The following is a 19,065-nucleotide window of genomic DNA, read 5'->3' as shown; positions in this document are numbered from 1 at the left end:
TAGAGTGTGTGGGAGGGGGAAGAAAACCAGTGCTTCAGTACACAATAGAAGCAGCAGATGGAAAAGGAAGGAGCAGAGCACAAGGACAAGGCAGTCAACATACAAAGCAACTCTGTATTTCCTTCTGGTTGTGTTTCCCAAGACAAAACTAGAATGTCCTTTTTAGCAGATTAGAATAATGGACCCTTCTCATATTTGTATAGGAACAGTCCCACCAGCAGTGTCTGAGTCTTCTCATTTAGCCACACTGTCTTTAGGTCTTTGTATTTTTAGATTAAAATATTGGCCAAAGTGAATGGGTATGAAATGATATTTTACAGTTGCTCTGGTTTTCATTTCCCTGAGTACTGGTGAGGTTGAATGATTTTTCATGTGCTTATAGACTATTTGGGTTTCTACTTCTGAAATTTGTTCATTTGCTTTTCCAGTTTTTGTTTTGAGGTATTTGTCTTTTTCTCATTAATTTTTCTTTGTTGGTGTCGGTTCTTGAATTTTTTTTCTTACGGATTCTTGCAACGAACAATTGATTTTTATATATGATGTAATAAAATGATCATTTTTCCTCCTTGATTTGTACTTCTTGTATTTGAAGGAATATTCTCCATTCCCAAGCAATTTTATATTCCCTTCATAGAATTTTCAGGTTTTACATTTTACTTTTTAAATTTACGCACAATTTCTTTTTGTTTCGTGTGAGAGATGGGGAATCTAATTTCATTTGTTCCTACAGTGTCACATACTCTGTACACTGATTGCTGTATTAGAACTCTTCACCTTTGAGAAGACAAATCTTACTAGCCACCTCTTCCAGTTTTAATGTTTTTTATTAATATGGCTTAGACCAGGGGTGGCTACAAGCTAAGAATAATTATTACTTGTTTAAAGTGTGATACAACACTGAGTAGAAGTTGGGAGAGGTGCTGTCCTTGACATACTTCTAACATTGCAGGCATTTCTCCCAAGTTTCAACAACACAGATAATGTCTTCCTTAAGCTATCTTAGTAGCCACCGTTTAAAGGGAGTTTGTGTTTAGATACAGGTTTATTGATTTATTCCACCCAGGACATAGAGACACTCCTTGACTTATGATGGGGTTACATTCTCATAAATGGTGGAAATGCATTTAATATACCTAATCTATCAACACAGTATACTATAGCGTGATCTCATGGCTGACTAGACGCTGCGGCTTGCAGTTGCTGTCCAGCATTGGGAAGAGAGCACACTTCTTCATATTGCTAGTCTAGGAGAAAAAAATTGAAATCCAAAATTTGAAGTAATTTCTACTGAATGCATATTGCTCTCACATCACCATTAAAGTCAAAAAATCATAAGTTGAGTCATTATAAGTAGGGGACCATCTGCATCATGTTTATACTTTATCTTAACCTAAAGGCCGAGAAGCAATACATCATGCTTCTTGAATGTGAAATCATTCCTTCTCTGAATCGTTGTACTCTGAGCACAGGTGTTACCTCTCCTCCATTCTATTCTAATGAATCATCTCATTGCTCTCCTTCCTTCCTTTCCTTTTTTGTGTTTTATCTTTTTTTTATCTCATGCTTCATTCTGAGTAACTTCTTTACATTTATTTATGCATACCAGCATCTAATCTTCTGCTGAACCAGACCACTGAGTATTTTATTAACTATATTTTTCATTTCCAGAAGGTTTTTTTTTTTGCTCCTATTCAGTTCTGCCTGTTCTTTTCTCTTAACAATTTATTCTTATATTTCATGTTCCTTTTTAAATTGCTTTAACTATTCGATTTTATTTTTTATGTGGTGCTGGGGATCAAACCCAGGGCCTCACACAGCAAGGTATTAACTTTACCACTGAACTACTTCCCCAGCACTGCTTTAGCCACTTTATAAATAAGCTTATTTTTTAAAAACACATTATTAGGGCTTTCTTATGGCTGAACCTCATCCTGCTATTTCCTACTTCTGCTCTTGCTGGATTGTTTTCTCCAGTGACTTTAGTTTTTTGGTTGGATTGTGAAATTAGATGCTGCAGAAATTAGTCTTGAGGAATCTTTTCAGGCCTTGGCTGAGAGCTGGTTCCTTCATAAGGGTTTTTCATTTGTTTCTATGACACTATGACACTAACCCTGGCTGGGAACTAGTTTTTAAATTAAATTTCTCAGCTTAGAATTTCCTTGATAATGTGAGTAGTATCAATTTATACCCAAAATATTATTAAACAAGAGCAGGCTTGTGGTTACTAATTCTCAAGACTTTTTTTTTTTTTTTTACTTGGAATCAAGGTAACTTTTCTTGGTTCTTCCCCTGGTCTATCCTTTATGTGAGTGGTATCCCTCTGGGGATTCTGGCTCTACTAGGGGCCTTACTTCCACTGCTGTTTCTTACGGGTGCCCAATCATAAGTACTTCCTATCCAAACCTGAATATTTCCTGTCGAAGTATTGGCACTTCGTGTCCAAGCATGAGCACTTCCTGTCTGCACACTGAAATCCAAGCAACTAAGTCACTAGGAATTAAAATTTTCTTCAGCATTAACACTTTGTTGTGTCTTCGTATATGGTCAGTTGTAATTTTTTTTTACTTCCCTGGGATCATAGGAATCATGCAAAATGAGGTTTTCTTTATCAAACATTTTCCAGATGATAATAGCCTTAGATTTTTACATTATTGCCTTAGCAATGTTGCTAGAAATCTGTGAGGGTTTTTTAAAATGTTAATAGGCCAGCATGGTCTTTTAGACCATTATTTTTCACATGTGCTCATTCTTGAGTAACTAGGACTTGGTGAATGTGGGGAAGGCGCAAGCTAGATATTCAAAGATAAGAGCCCCTAAATTAGGGTATTCAATTGCTGCCAAGGTCTAGGGAAGGAACTTGTTGCTTGGAGTTCCTTATCTAAGAAAGGGCAGTACCCAGGCGGGCTGATTTGCTCCATGATATGGGGCAAACAGCTGGCCACAGCGGAAAGAACATGGATGTTAGAAATAGGCGTTGGAGAAATCCCAGTTTCCTTGGAGAAATCCAAGACAAGCCGCTTAACCTCTGTGAGCCAACGGATATGATAATGCTAACTTCCTGGGTTGTGGTGGTAGCCATGGTCTTTGCCCCCGTAGTTAAATGTGCAGGCCAAGAGACAGTAGGCCTTTATTTGCTAATACAACAACAGCATTGGGAAAACTCTTCCAGACCTACTATGTTTATCTGTAAAATGGGGTATAATCATCTTATGTGCTTCATAGGTGCTTCTAAAGAGAAATGGAAAAGGTGTAAATGAATTGTTTAACACCTAACCTCTAAGAGCAAGCATTTTGAAGGTGCAAACTATCGTTATTACTTTGGTACCTTTGAACTTACGCGCTTTCTTGGGCTGCCTCTTCAGCCTTTGAGACCTTTCTGTAGCAATATATCATCTCAATGAGCAGCCACAAGGTGAGGAAGACCAGGAGGATGTACATCATGATTTCTGAGACCACGGAGGTGAAGTCTTCTCCAGCTGCAAGGAGGAGAATGAGGTTCAAAATGTGTGTGACCCAGAGCTGTCATTGGGCCACAGACATATGAAGCCTATTTCAAAGTATGACTTAAATAATCACTGAGTCTAAGGGAACTCAAGAAGATGTCAAAGGAATGTCATATTCTCTGATTCTCCTGTCAGTTTCCTCACTAACTTTCATTGGATGGATCATTCCGGAAACAGGGATGAGGGAGAGTGATGAGTGGAAGAAGCAGAGCAGCAAAAGGAATCCTGGACTACATATAAATAATCAGGTCCTAATTATGCTACTTACTGGTATGTAAATAGACATTTTTAAGACTGTCTTGTGTAGCCCAGGGGTACATGAGCTACACATGCTTGCCTAACATAGGTGAATCCCTGAATTCAATCCTCAGCAGTACAAAAAAAATTTTTAAGTATATCTGTTGAGATGTAAAGGTCTACACAGATGTATGGAGAGGACCTTATTTCAGGTTGTGGAAATGGTGTCTCCAGGGAGAAAACACTGGAAAATTGGTGCAGAATCACTATGGTCAGCCCACCCAGTGATAAAAGCATGTTCTCTAGTAAGCTCAATGAGAAATGAGGATGTTCCAGGTCACACCAAACCCAAGTATATTTGAGAATTGGAGGATCCAGACTGTCCTCAGAGTTCTACTTCTGAAACACAAATGAGATCTTGCATCTTCAGCCATACCACCCTGAGTGGTACCACCCTCAGATGCTAAGCAGGGTCAGGCCTAGTTAGTACTCAGATGGGAGATCCTGCTACTTCCTTGCTAAAAATCCTTCAGTGTTCCCTGCTGCCCCAGGATGAAGCCCAAACTCTGCTGATATGATATACATGGTCCTTCACAATCCATCTGTTCTATTTGGTTGACCAGAGAACTTCTCTGTACACATACAGTGGTATTTTAGACTCTCTGGGTGTTTCTTCTGTCCCTTCTCCCTTCCTGAATTGTATGTCCCACCCACTGCTTCCTCTGTCCCAGAAACTTCTCCTGCTTTTCATTCTCACAAGAGTTCTCATAGACATCACTGAGATCCCCTCTATTATGAAACTTTCCTCAGCTTCTCATGCAGTGTAATTCCATCCTTGCTCATGCACATTTTTCATCCATCTGTTACAACCATTCTTAGGTTGAACTGTGATATGTTTCCATCTTTTCTACTCACTTCGTACTTATCAAAAACATATTTATTTCTTAATTATCAGCCTTCTGTGTCTTCCTGGAATATTTGAGGTACTCGATAAGCATGTATTGAATGAATGACTATAAATAAGTATTGATGTTTGCTTCATGAGCAACAAAAACAACAAAACATGATATATGCAAATGTCCTGATAGTATATATATATTCCTTCCTAGAGGAAGGAAGGTTGTTAGCCACCAGTTCCCTTGACAGTTCCCACCAGCAAATTAGATTCATAGTCTGCACTTAGTAAAGGACCCAAGTCATCCTTAAGACTTTGCTTGTTAAAAATACAGCAATGATCTTCAGCCATAACCTTCAGCTCAGAGAAGCGGTCCAAACTTTCTTAACTGGACCTAGAGGTCATAGATGCAGCTTGAAATATATAAGAATGCCACATGCCACAACCATCTTCTCATGGGCCTGAAACACTGGTGTGATAATTTGGCTAAAAGCATGCTATCGCCTTTTAGATGCAGTAAACAGGAAAAGGTAATACAGGAAACTTTTCAGTATTTCTAGTCCCCTTCAGGTGAAGAGGCCTCAGATTTCTGTCTAGAGCCAGGAAAAATCCAGCTTGAACAAAGAAAACCAGGCATGTTCTCTGGAACCACAGAAAGAAGGAAATGAGGCATGTGTCACAATGGAGTGTGTACTTCTGAGTAACATGAAGGCAGTGAGCGGGGAGGGCTTCCAAGGGATCACAGAGGCAACAAGGAACAGAAGAAAAACAAAAAGTGGCACATGGTAGAGATGGTGGTAGAAGGAAGATACGCAATGGGTAAGGAAAGAGATGACTTGACGAGCAAAAGATTTGGGTTTTAGTCCTGCTTCTCCTGCCACTTCATATCTCTAGGCAAGTCTCTTCCTGTTGTGGAGCTCTGTTCTCCCAGTCACAAAAAATGGCCACCAGACCTGCACCCTCCAACTACCCAGGGGGGAGATAGTTCATATTACACATGCAGATCTTACCCCAAGCTTACTGATCTTACTCCTCCAAGTGTGGTCTCAAGAGAGCCTGCCTAGATTAAAAACTACCCAAGCTTCTTTCCAGCCCTATCATCTCCATGGTGGCTCTGCTATGGGTTTTAATAACAACTTTGTTTTTCCTTCTCTTCTTATGATGCTTGCTCTGGTGCCCAAGAGGCGGGTGAGCTCAGCTTTGCCACAATTCTCCACCAGTTGTGCCCCCCAAGGGTCTCTGGAGAAAACAGGCTGAGAGAGCAGGAGGAGGAGACAGCTGGGCACCTTCCTGGAGTCTGGCAGGCACCAGCCAACAGTTTGTGATGGTGAACAGGAGAGGGCGCAAGACTACCTTCCCCAGGGAGGAAAGGGCATAAACAGAAGCAAGTAATGGAACTTTTGAAGAGATGCATGCCCCAGAGAGCTTCCCATCCAACCCCTGTGTTTCTTACTAGAGGTGCAGGGCTCAGAAAGAGGAAGTGACTCATCTGGCCTTGATTCAGGTGGCCTGAGTGTTACGCACTTTCAAAATAGACCCACCTTCCACTTTCCTCATAGTGTCTCTCTGCCATTCATGCCCAAGCCTCAATAATCTTCACATCATTATTTTTATCATGGTGACATTAAAAAAAAAAAAATCAGTTGTGTATCCTGGAAGTTAGGATTCCTGAATCCCTTCTCTAGGAAGAGCTCTGTCTTTAATTTGACCTCGTCATTCATGCCCCACACCATTGGCTGCTCACCATCCTGCATTTGAGGGCAGCTATAATGTTAAGAACATGGTGGAAATAGAGTCTGAAAAAGGCTAAATGAAGTGGCATGGTGGTTTAGCCTGGATAAAAAACACAAAGGGAGATGCATGTATCACATTCTGACATGTGAAGAATGTTTTCAAAGAGCTGTGAGCCACAATTCTCTAAGCCTATTGACTACAGCACAAAAGTAGAATGTGAGGACCCTTGAAATTCCTCCAAGATTCTGGAATGAAATTGCAAGAAAAACATCCGAGTTAGGTAATTGGGAGGACTTTCCACTCAAAAGGAACAAACTGAAGCAGTCTGCGGATGTTAGAAACTAGAGAGTTATCAATTTGTCCCCTTCTCCCAGCTGAGAATGAATATGTGGAAAGAGATGCCCGAAATGGGTTGTATGACAAAAAAACTCATCTAATTTTGGTTCAAAGAGTGGTTCTCAAAATGGGGGTCCCAGAAAGATAACATTCCCTGGCTACTTGTTACACAGTAAAAATTTTATAGAATCAGAAAACATGTGTTCTGAAAAGTGCTGCAGGAAGGGCAGAGTGTGGTGACTTGTGTCTGTGATTCCAAGGAGGCAGAGATGGGAGAATCATGTTTACAGGCCAGCCTGGAAAAAAGTCAGTGAAATCCTTTCTCAAAAAATAAGTTGGGTGTGGTGGTGCACACTTACAATCCCAGTTAACATGGGAAGCTGAGGTAGGAAGATCACAGCATACAGCTGACCCTGCACAAAAATGAGATTCTATCTGAAAAATAAGCTATAGCAAAAAGGGCTGGGGCATGGTTCAAGTGGTAGAGCACTTGCCTATCAAGTGCAAAGCCCTGAGCTCAAACTCCAGTAAAACCAAAAATTTTTTCTAAAACCCTGCAGGAGACTTTGAGGTTTGCTGAATTTTAAGACCACTGGTTTTAAGGTGTATGTTGCTTACAAACAGGAAGGGAGAAAATTTCTAGATAACACTGTAAGATTTTTCTGGGTCACTGAGTTAAGAATATAACAAAGACCAGAGAAAAAGGCATCTCTGCATCATTATCTAGGCCTCATGGAGGCTGTCCTTTTTCTCTGGGGACCAGGAAGATGTCATCCTGCTATCTTCTCCAAGCCTCTCTCTTTGAGGAGAGTCAGAAAGGCAAGCTGGTCAGACAGTTTGCAAGAAACTGGCCGCTTAAGAAAGGCATGGGTTTTTGCACTATCCAAAGATCACATAAGGTGGAAACTTGCTGTCCTCCACCCTGCACCGGTGAAGAAGAGTATACCCCTGAGATCCATCAGCCTCACCTTCCTCTGTGACTCGGAGGGGGATGAGCCGTGTGGTCTTCACAAAGGGCCGATGCGCCTCAAATTCAAACTCCCGAGACACGTTGCAGGTGTAGAGGCCAGAGTCATTCAGAGTGACATTGAGCACGGTGATGGATACATCCTGCAGGTCCTTGCTCCCGTTCCACTGCAGACGCCCCTGGAAGGGGCTCTCCACCTCCTGGTGGCCATTGCGATACTCAAAGATCTGCAGGTAGAGGAGCAGAAGCAGGTAGAGCCAGAAGAGGAGGTAGGTAGGAGAGCAGGGATGGAGACAGGGCAGACAGAAGGAGTAGAATTTTACATGAAGGGGAAGCAAGGGGGAAGTCATACCAGGAGACCCAGAGTGTGGGGAATGGGTTAAAGAGGAGCAGGGAAGATAGTGAAAACAGAAAAAAGGCAGTGTCAGACATGTAGACATGATAAAGGGAGAGTTGGAAAGAGGCAGCAGGAAGAAGGTAGAAGGACGGAGAATAAAAGAAGGTGGTTGATGAATACAGGAGGCCAGGAGCAGGAAATTGAGAGAAAGAAGGGATTGGAAGGAGGTAAAGAGGGAGCACAGGAAAGACAGTAAGGTGTGTCATGGGGCGGCCAGTAAGGGAACAAAGTGCAGAGACCAAAACAACATCTCTGTTAGCAATGGAGACATCTGACAGCCTTGCCCTCAAAGCCTGGCTCTGAGCCATTAGCCACTGAGGAACTTTGGGGCAGCCTTGCCAGGCCATGGGAAGGGAATCCAGGATCCTGAACTGTGACCAATGGGCAGAGAGCTGCCAACTAAGAGGTGCCATACCAGGACTTTGTTCTGAGCTGAATTAGAACTGAAATCTGACTTCTTAAATTTCTTAAACACTTCCATCCTCTGACATAACACATTTTTTTTCTCTACAGCTGTGCTGTTCATTTTAGTCTCCACTAGCCACATGTGGCTACTGGAATTCAAATTCCTAGATATTAAAGGAGAAATTTGTTTCCTCAGTTGTACCTTCTCCTCGTCTTAGGCAGATGTGGAAATGTAGGCAGCTGGCACATGACCAAGCTTGAGGCCCACATTCACATCTGGCCAAGACCTCCAGCCTGCTGCAGACTGGATATCAGCCTCAGCTGCTGCTTCACTGATTCATCACTATCAAGCCTGAGCCAGGCTCTGGGAAGTCTCTGCTGGTCCCCAACTTGGCACCTGACTGGAGCCAAACTGCACCAAAATGGTACATAGAACCTAGAGTTAGAAATGAGCTCAGCTCTAGAAAATGCTAGAAAGAAGAGCAGGTGAAAGTCAGTTTCACCTTGCCGTTGTCCTTGTAAGTGTCTTTATATGTAGAGGAGAAACGTGCTCTCGGGAAGGCAAGGTGAGTCAGTCAAATGGCCTTGGATCTGCTCAAAACTAAGGCCACTTACTGTCTTAACCTATTTTAGCTTCATTTTCTTCACTTCTCTCTCTGTATATGTATGTTGTACATGCATGTGTGTACATATATTTGTACTTATAACATACATATGATATATATGTATATATACAAATTTTTATCTTTTCTCTAGCAAATCTAATATAGTGCTTAATATATTCCAGGAACTATTTTTTGTTTTATGAGTCAGGGTCTTGCTATGTAGCATAGGCTGGCCTTGAACTTAAGGTCCTCCCGCTGGGATTACAAGTGTGTACTACCACACTCGGTCTAGGAACTATTGCAAATGCATTAAGTTCATGAGTCCTGGTGACAACCCTATAAGGTAGCTGGTGTTGATAGCCTCCATTTTAAAAGGAAGAAGTAGAAGCACCAAGAAGTTGAGCAGCGTGTCTAAGGACACAAAGTAAAGAACTAAACCCAGGCAACCTGGCTCCAGAGTCAGTATCAGCACTGGCCACCTGCAAGGTGATAGTCTAAATACATAACAACCACATCAGCACTGGCACAAACCACTGAGCACTGACATTGACTATGGCACAGGTACAGAGTCTGGAAGGCCCCCTGCTTTGCTGGGAGTACATCCCTTAGTTTCTAGATCATGGGGAGATCTGGGGCTTCCTAGTGGGATGGATGGTGGCATGAACACTTGGGATACATGGCACAGCAAGACTCCATTATAGAACTAGCTAAATAGTTCACCTGTAGGGGTGACTGTACCAGTTGAATATTCACTTTAGTCATTCCTGTCATTCTTATTCACTGGGATTATGAGAGTTAAGGAGCTAATCTCTGTTATTTCATATAATGATGCTTTGTGGTCTTTCAATTTCTCTATCAACTTAATCCAGCTCACAGGATGGTTTGGAAGATGAAATGAACACACCTCCAAGAGGCCTAGTGGGGTGCCTAACCCAAAATGGGCTCTAAATAGGGTTTACTTCTTTGTCCACTTTCCCCTACTTATAACCAGGGCTGCCTGGCCAAGTTTTCTGCCTTGCATAGAAGCTGGGATAAATTAAGGCTGTCAGTTATCTCCTGAGGAGCTATCAGTACTTAGAAGAGAAGAACCCAGTGTGTGTCAGAGTGTCATCCCCCAGACTATCAGGAGCCAGGCACACAACAGATAGGCCAGCAAAAGAAAGGCCAGAGACAGCAGTCTGACATACAAGGAAATCTTTACCGCCCTCAGGCCTGTAGAACCATTCCACCACTGTGGTAGCCTCCACCTCTTCCCTCTTCATGCAGGAGATGCATCGCAGCTTCATGGGGGTGCCCTGGACAGCCTCTGTCTCTGAGGGCACTTCCACACATACAGGGAAGCAGACACTGACTGGAGAAAGGACAAGTGATAGGGAAGGGACAAAAGGCAGTGGGGAGTAGTGCAACCAGAGGGAAGCATTGAGGAACAGGAGGGAAGGAAGAGAGACAGAGAAAGAAGAATCATGAAACAATGTCGAAATTAACCATATCCATGGGTCTGTGCTTTCGTCTGTACTCCCTGAGCATACGTGATCAGAGCAGGTACTGAGTGAGATGGAGGAGATGTGGGTGGTTCTGACATTGACTGAAAGCCTTCTGCTGGAAGCAGCAAAGATGCAGCACAGCATAGACTTGAAGGAAGTCTTCAAGTCTAGTGGGAGACAGGACATGCACCCATCCATCAACTATGCACCCAGTACAGCCTTCAACCACCAGTCACTGAAATCCACTTTATGCCAGATCTGATGCTAGACTAGTGATATAAAGATGAACAAAACATTAACCATGTCCTCAAGGCATTTATAACCTAGCAGGGAACCCATGTTTCTAACCACGATTAAACCAGATGCACGGAGGGTAGCATATTGGTAATGTGTTCTGTTCCCAGAGGGGGCAGTTAGTCACTCATAGTTAGGCTGGGGAGAAAAGAAGAGGCTAGAAAGATAGAAAGGACCATGCTGTGAAGACCTGTATGTTCTTCATAGTGTGAAATATCAAGGGCTCTAAAACCATGCATATCTGTGTTTTAGGAAATGTGTGGGTGATGAGGGAGGATGGAGCAGCAGTGAGGGACACGGTGAGCTGATCACTAGCTGGAACAAGGCTTTATGCAGAGTAGAGACAGACAACATTAAAACTCTGAAGAGGTCAGACAGTGGAACATCTTGCATGCCACATGGAGGTTTGGACTTACACTTCCTGCCCTCTAGAACCTCAAAGTTCATTTAAAGAAGGCAAGTGTACCAAATTTCAAATTCAGAATGAATCAAAACTGGGGCGCAGCTGCCAACAATGAAACAAGTGGGCATGTGGACTGCATTAGCAGATGTACAGTGTGCAGAAGGAAGGAGGAGGAGTTCTTCTCAATGTTCAGAACAAATCTGGACTGACAGGATCAGTTTAGGAAGCCCCATTTCCAAAGGAAGTTGTTCAATGAGTGTGTGCCCACAGATGAACAAGGTGGCGAAGGGCATGCGGACAGAGTCTCATGAGGAACAAACGGGAGGATGCAGGACGCTGAGCTTGGACACAGAATGTACCTATTTTCAAATATTTGAAGGCTGGCAAGAAGAAAATTTCACTTATACCCAACCCTAAAAGTTATTTAAAAATAAGCTTAGTGCAATAAAAATGATTTTTTTTCTTTCTGCTTTTTTTATTCTGTTGTTGTTTTAGACAGGCTCTCACTATTTGATCCAAGGGCTGGCCTCAAATTTATGATCCTCCTGCCTCAGCCTTCCAAGTGCTGGGATTACAGGTGTGTGCCACCATGTCTGGCTGAAAAATGTTTTCTAGCTTTGAAGCTGTTCATAAAATGTGAAAGACTATTTGGTAAGAGAGTTTATACCCAATTGGAAGATTCAAAATTAAAATGATCACCAAGGATTCCCATATCAGGGTTTTGAAGGCCTTTCCAATGCTACCTTCTCATGAATTAATAATAAAAGCAGACCCTGTAAGATAAAAAATGAAGTAACACACAATGACATTGAAAAACTACTGCTCTATAAATGGTCATCCTGCTCATCCACAGGCAGAAATTTATTTTCTAAAAACAGAAGCTTTATGTAGAGCTTAAAAAGAGATTGGCATAAAGTAATTTTAAGTAAAAAGAGTTAATATTGCAGGTGGTGGTGTGACTCAAGAGGAAGAAGACCTGACAAGCAAGCATGAGGCCCTAAGTTCTAACTTCAGTGCCACCAAAAAAGTTAATACTGTATTTGATTGGCTTAGAAATCAACAGATTTCATTTTCATTTGTAAACTTGGAGTTTAAAAACTAGTGGCACTATAATTAACTTCAAGTTTAAAAATCAAAATGAAATAAATTTAATTGGTCTTTAAACAATAAATTGGTCTTTAAGCAAACTGGGGTGGTCTTTTCTGGGGGTCTGCAAAATGGTCTCATCATTTTAATGGGGAGAGGGTTCACATCTAGAGAGAGTTGATTGGAAATACCTTCAGTTTGTGGTGAAACTAAAGCCTTCATTACAGACCTGCTTTTTTTTTTTTTTTTTAAAGAGGTATGGTTTGTGCAAAAGTTTGTGAGTTGACCAAGGGGCAAAATGTATGAAGCAAGAATTCTATGTAGCATAGAGCTTTGACATTCATGCATATTTAATGAGAGGTAGTAAAGACAAATTAGGTCAATGTTGAATGACCTTGGAAGCAGGACAGGAAAAGTCCCAAGGTATGTACACTTATAACTATACAGGATGAGGATGGTTTTGGGTAATTGAAGGACTGGGATTGAATTACTATTTAATCTCCCGGAAACTCAGTTTATTCACTAAAATGCTAACATCTAGTTACATGTTGTTGCAAACATTTATAGATTGATTTATGTGAATGCACTTTGTACAAGTGTCACTTATTAATGTTATTTTATCCTTTTTATATTTGACAAATGCATTGAGTGCTTACTGAGGGGTGCCAAGCATTGTTGTAGGCACAAAGAACCAAACAAAATCATTCCTGTTCTTATGGAGTCTACACAGCAGTGGGGGGAGGATGAAGACAGACTACATTGAGTTGTAATAAGTGCTGTGAGAAAAAAATAAAGCAGAGTAAGGGGGAGAGACAAACAGAAGCTATGTAGCAGCCACTGAAGGTAAGAAATGAGGGGAAGCAAGTTGCAGGGATGCCTGCGTCATGCCAAGCAAGGGAGATAGAAACTCAAGGGCCCAGGCTTCTAAGTGTGTACTTGTTCAAGAGACAGCAAAGAGTCCAGTATGGGAAATACAGCAAACAAAGTGAGAATAGAGGGGATGAAGCAGGTGAGAGAGGCCAGGGTTGATCACAGCTGGTCTCATAAGCTGTGTCTCATAGGCCATGGTTAGAACTTTGGCTCTGGCTGAGAATGACATGGTGAGCACTGAGGGTTCTGAGTGGAAGGATGGCATGATCTGACTTGTGACTAAGTTGCATGACCAGATATTCTCATGATGAGAGTAAACTGGGAAGGTGAAGTTGGGACAAAGTTTGGAGCAGAAAGAACAGTTAAGAGGCCGGTATGGTTGTCAGAGTGGGAGACAATTTTGCTTGGGTAAAGGCGATAGTAGAGTTACTGGAATTTGAGAGAGAATCATTTCCTGGATTAACATTGTTGACTAGGGAAGGGGATGTGCTCTAGTTAGCATGTAGGTGGGTGACAGATAGGAGCACAGTCAGTTCATTTAGAGTTAAAGGAGGAAAGGTGGACTGCATGCAGGCAGGAGGGAAGCTGAGGAATAGCATCAGGTGCAGTTGTCCCACTCTTTACAGTGATAATAGCCCAAGGTATCATCAGAGAGCAAGCCTCGCTGCTTCCCTTCTCCTGGCCACTGGTCCAGTTTCAAGACAAGAGAACTCTGCTCCTGTGGTCCTGGATAGTGCAGTGCAAAATGGTCAAAAGTCCTCCTACCTCATTTGCCTGCCCTCTGCAATATGACTTCCTGCTACTTCAATTAAGAGGTGAAATTTGTTTCTCCATCTTCTGAGTCTCAAGCAAACCACTGCCTTTCTTTCTGTGAAATCCTCTAGACAGCCAAGAAAAGTTATACATATGGTAGTAGCTCCACTCACGTTACTAACTATAAATGATAAACTCCTGAAATATAATTATAATAGGATAGAATAGTTAAGTAATAAACTCTTGGAATAGTGTTAGCAGATGTTTTCACCTTCAGACTCCTCTTCAATTTCCATAATAATAATGAACAAATTTATGAGAAAGAAGAATCTGATGTATTAAATGACGATGATGATATTTAACCAAGAAACCAACTCCTCTGCTACTTCCAAATCTTTCTCTACTTTACCCATTGTCAAATTGCCCCTCCTAAACTTGCTTTAGAATGCTTCCTTTGCAGTAAGATAATAAAGGCTTTAATTAGAATGTAAATAATTTCCATAAGGCATCATAAATTATTTTGAAATGTTAACATTCTGCAATGATTTGGGCTATCAAATTAGCCCGTTACTTAAAAGAGCCTTGGAGGAATGAGTTCTAGGAAAGGATTCTCGGAAGAGAGGAAAAATTCCAAAACACAGGTGACCTGTGGGAGAATAAGAAAATAAAAGCAGAGATGGCACTAGGAGCTCAAGGATGGGTGGGATCCTCAGACAGGTGATGGCTTGGGGGAGCTCAGAAGAGAAATGTGAGGAAAGGGGTCTACCTGGCAATTGCACACAAGCAGTCCAGGTGTCCACTGATGTGCTAGAAGGAGCTCTTAAAGGCTGAAATCAGAAGATAAGCAATAAGCATTCTCTAGCAAGTCTTTCCCCTTGTGAGCTCATGTTCTCATCTCTAACCTGGAATGAACACTCCTTCACCTCACTCCCCCAGAGGATTGATATGGGGAACAAAAGTAATGGATTGAAAATTCCTTTGTAAACTGTGAAGCATCAGGCAAGTGTAGGTCTTAAAATGATTATTATATGATTTAATAAAATAGAAAAATCACACTTCTTTCAGCACATGCAGAAAGTAAACAGAAAATTCTTTCTATTCATTTGGGACATCATGTGAAAAAAATCAGCTTAAAAAAAGAGAAAACATTTCATCTAAGTATTTTCCAATATTAGAATTAGATGCAAGTAAAGTGAAACTGCATTTGCAAAGGAGACTCTTCTTCTTACATTTAGCAACCAGGCATCCTGAACCCCTTCTCTTTCTCTTCTGCAGCTTTTTAGTTTGGGGAGCCAATGTTCAGATGATGAAAAAGCTGAGAATGAGCAAGGATGGATATAATGGGTACAGTTTTTCCAAAGCTTTTTATGGGGGTGAGGGAAAGACACTCTGCCAATTCTAACAATAGTCTATAAATATTTCCCTATTGTTTGGTTGTGAAGCTGAAAGGAATGTTAGCTATGTTAGATATTATATCTGCCACATTTTACATACAAGGAACAGTAAGATAAAAGCAAAGTGACACTCCAACCTATACTTTGCAAGTCTTAGTTAAAAAATTTTTGAATTATAGTATGCTCTTTTCCTCAACTGGAATTCAGGCAGCAACCCTAAAAAATTAGAGTTTGGAAAGAAAGCCTCTCCAGACCTCACCTACCCCTTCTCTACAACTTCAGCTGTACCCACACTCTTTTGTTTTTTTTTTTTTTTTTTTACCTTTCTATGATTAAATTCTGGGGAATGGCTCTCCAGTCTTTTTTTTTTTTTTATTCATATGTGCATACAAGGCTTGGGTCATTTCTCCCCCCTGCCCTCACCCCCTCCCTTACCACCCACTCCGCCCCCTCCCTCTCCCCTCCAACCCCTCAATACCCAGCAGAAACTATTTTGCCCTTATTTCTAATTTTGTTGTAGAGAGAGTATAAGCAATAATAGGAAGGAACAAGGGTTTTTGCTGGTTGAGATAAGGATAGTTATACAGGGAGTTGACTCACATTAATTTCCTGTGCGTGTGTGTTACCTTCTAAGTTAATTCTTCTTGCTCTAACCTTTTCTCTAGTTCCTGCTCCCCTTTTCCTATTGGCCTCAGTTGCTTTTAAGGTATCTGCTTTAGTTTGTCTGCGTTAAGGGCAACAAATGCTAGCTAATTTTTTAGGTGTCTTACCTATCCTCACCCCTCCCTTGTGTGCTCTTGCTTTCATCATGTGCTCAAAGTCCAATCCCATTGTTGTGTTTGCCCTTGAAGAAGAACGAAATGTTATCATTCGCTGGTAAATGGATGGAATTGGAAAACATCATTCTGAGTGAGGTTAGCCTGGCCCAAATGTACCCACACTCTTGTTCTTCCAGACTAACCTCACCTGAGCCTCGTATCCTTAGCATTTCCCTGGAGCAAATCTCAGCTTTAATCTTCAAGGCAGTTGAGCTCACTGGTCTGCTCATCTCCAAGTCTGGTGTATTCTTTTGGGGATGTATGGCAGGGAGGCTGCCCTTGGGGCTAGCATTATTTTTCCTCCACCTCCTTCCTTAGTCATCAGGCATTTTGTTCAACAGGAAGCTTGGCTCTGCCTCTGGTCGCATGCAAAATCTAGATAATGCTGGCAGCTAGAATTAGTCCCTGAGGCTTGACAAAGTGATCCTAAGGTAAAGAGGTGATTCTCATCAGCATGTCTGCCACCACACAGGCAGAATGAATTTCATGCCAACCACAGGAGCATAATCCCACATGCCTCAGTCAGGAAGTGAGTGCAATTCAATTATCTTTTTTTTTTTTTTTTTTTTGGTTTTAGCATGAAGAAAGGCAGCTAAGATCATGGAAAGCAGTTTATCAGTTGAAGAGAACATATAGTTGATCTAAGGTTCTGGTCAGAGATAACAGGACAGACATATACTACTCATCAATTTATTAAATGATGTCCAACAAACATGCTCATACACATACTAGTGTGCACACTGACATGGAGACAGACAACACACAGTGAAACACTTGTCTCTATCACGTATTCAGACATCATCATGCTTATTCCCTTTGCATAATTTGGGTACCCCACTCCAAGCCCATCCCTTACTGTCACAAGTGTAGGAGTCCCCCTTATTTGAAGGGGGAAGGTCATCTTATCTTGGTCTCTTACAGCTAACAAGTAAGAGCCTATTCATGCAGGAAGGCAAAAAACCAGGCTCCCCAAACACCAAAACATCTTGGCTCTACGTTCAAGTTCACATTAAAAAAAAAAAAGATTCATTTCCCAGTTGGCTATTTATCTAATACATAACAGCAAATGTTGAAGCTTGCATTTTTCCATTCCTTAGTAAAATTAAGCAGATGGATCAACAAAATATTTTCACTCTCAAAATCCATGCATCCCAGCTTTTGTGCTTTTATTATTATTTTTTTAATACAGAAAAACCAATCTGAAGACCCATTGAGCTTTCCAGGAGCATTCACTCTTCATTGAGAAATGAAATGTAACTGCAAGTGAGATTTCTTATGATAGTGACCACATTCCCTTTAAGCAAAGGGAAAACAAAACACTTAAGAATGATCAGGAAAGGAGGAGGGCTGGAGAACCACCGAAGAAGGCTGGGGAATAAAGCTGCCGGTAGTGGGAAGGCGCCTATCAAGTCTCAAAATCCCAGCTCTCATGGAACCCATTTGGATCGCCATGTCTGGCAGACATGGCACGGAGGGAAGCCAAACAGGGCTCCTTTTTGTCACGGACATCAATAAGTGTTATTATTATTAGCATGATTGCAGTCATCTGCATCTCGCATGGCAGGGTGCCGGTACTTACCCCAGTAGATGAGCACAAGAGAAAGCAGGGGAAGCAATCTGTTGAAGGCAGGCATCTTTTTCAGCGGTGGTTTCCAGTGCTAAACAGAGAGATTCCCTCAGTCAAGGACTGCGCCCTCACACATTCTTTCGAGGAAACCCTTTGGGAGAAACTGCCCCAAGGGGGCGACTTTCGGACTGAAAGAAGGCCCAAGCTCCCTGCGTGGGGAGGCTCTGCGGGCGTTTTGAACAGGGTGGGTGGTGGGGTCCCACTCCGAGTCAAGCCAGCAGAGCTCCCCAAATCCAAGGAGCGGATGCGCAGCTCTGCACTCGCTCCCTGGCACGGATTGCTGGGATCCGGCTCAGCACCACGGACAGTAACGTCCCGCCCACCCCCAAGCTTCAAATTCCAGTAGCTCCCCTGCCGCTTGAGTTTGTGCCCAGGGCAAGCTCAGCTCAGCCCGGAAGGGAGTCGCGCGGCTATTCCTAGGAGGTTGGGCTGTCGAAGGGGGTCCATGGCGATTCACCTCTCGCCTCTCCTAGGGACAGCTACGCTCCGAGCAGATCCACCGAGACTCGGGAGCTCGGGCTGCTCCCGCGCCAATGGGTTTCTCCAGCTGGGCGTGTCCCCACACCCAAAGCCACCTAGGCCGCCTGTCCAGGTTACAGAATTCGTTCCACGTCGTCCCCTACACCCAGGCCTAGGCTCCCCGCGAGGTCGGGAAGGGCGGAGAAAGAAGCGGAAGCTGCCGCGGGGCTGGCGATCTCAGAGATGGAGGGTGGGTATAGAGAGGGGGCGCCCCTTTCCCTGGAGCGCGCCCCTGGATCTTGCAGGGCTCCGACTCCGGGTGGCCTGGAGGTCAGCTGCCCCTCTCCAGACTCCAAGCATTGACATGCGCAGGCGACTCTCCGCCCCACCGCCACCATGGACCCTCCCCCTTGGACACACACTCCCCACCCCCAAGCAGGCGTGGCCCTTCCAGGGCTGAGCACGCCGCGGGAGGCGCAGAGCCCAGCGCAGCCAAACACCTCCTGCCGGGGAGGTTTCTCTGCTCTCTGGCTGTCTCTCTCTGGGTCTCCCGCCAGTGTCTCCACACCTCACCCCTGCACCGGCGCACCAGCTCCCACAAACTCCCAACCTCCAGGGAACCCCACTGCTCTCTTCGCACAAGCATGCTTGCCTTCAGCTCCGGGAAGAGGAGGGCCAAATCTCTTTCAAGCAATGATGTCATCTGTAATGTTCACAGTACATGACTCCGGGCTTCTTCTCCCCGCCCTCCCCACCTCGTCCCCTCGCGCTCTCCAGGTCTCCCTGTCCAGCCTTTGT

The 19,065-nt window shown here is 43.1% G+C and overlaps 1 protein-coding gene across 6 annotated transcripts in view; it reads right to left on the bottom strand.

The window, feature by feature from the left end:
* Scn3b (sodium voltage-gated channel beta subunit 3) overlaps nucleotides 1-19,065 on the bottom strand; it is a 23,581-nt gene extending 4,516 nt beyond the window's left edge. For 2 of the 6 annotated variants that reach the window (XR_012445587.1, XM_074066507.1), the window contains exons 1-5: nucleotides 18,920-19,065; nucleotides 17,761-17,839; nucleotides 10,267-10,430; nucleotides 7,674-7,899; nucleotides 3,326-3,476 (exon numbers count right to left, since the gene is read on the bottom strand). Coding sequence is in view for 5 of the 6 variants with exons in the window: in XM_074066507.1 (XP_073922608.1) it covers nucleotides 3,334-3,476; nucleotides 7,674-7,899; nucleotides 10,267-10,430; nucleotides 17,761-17,839; nucleotides 18,920-18,970 (663 nt within the window). In the remaining variant the exon portion in view is untranslated. Of the gene's footprint in view, nucleotides 1-7; nucleotides 1,245-3,325; nucleotides 3,477-7,673; nucleotides 7,900-10,266; nucleotides 10,431-17,760; nucleotides 17,840-18,265; nucleotides 18,665-18,919 lie in introns of those variants that run through there. The other 4 variants (XM_074066506.1, XM_020181585.2, XM_020181584.2 and 1 more) reach the window with 4 other exon arrangements.

The sequence above is a fragment of the Castor canadensis genome, chromosome 2 (assembly GCF_047511655.1).
Source record: "Castor canadensis chromosome 2, mCasCan1.hap1v2, whole genome shotgun sequence".
Taxonomy (NCBI): Eukaryota; Metazoa; Chordata; class Mammalia; order Rodentia; family Castoridae; genus Castor; species Castor canadensis.
This window is presented reverse-complemented; position numbering and strand designations above follow the sequence as displayed.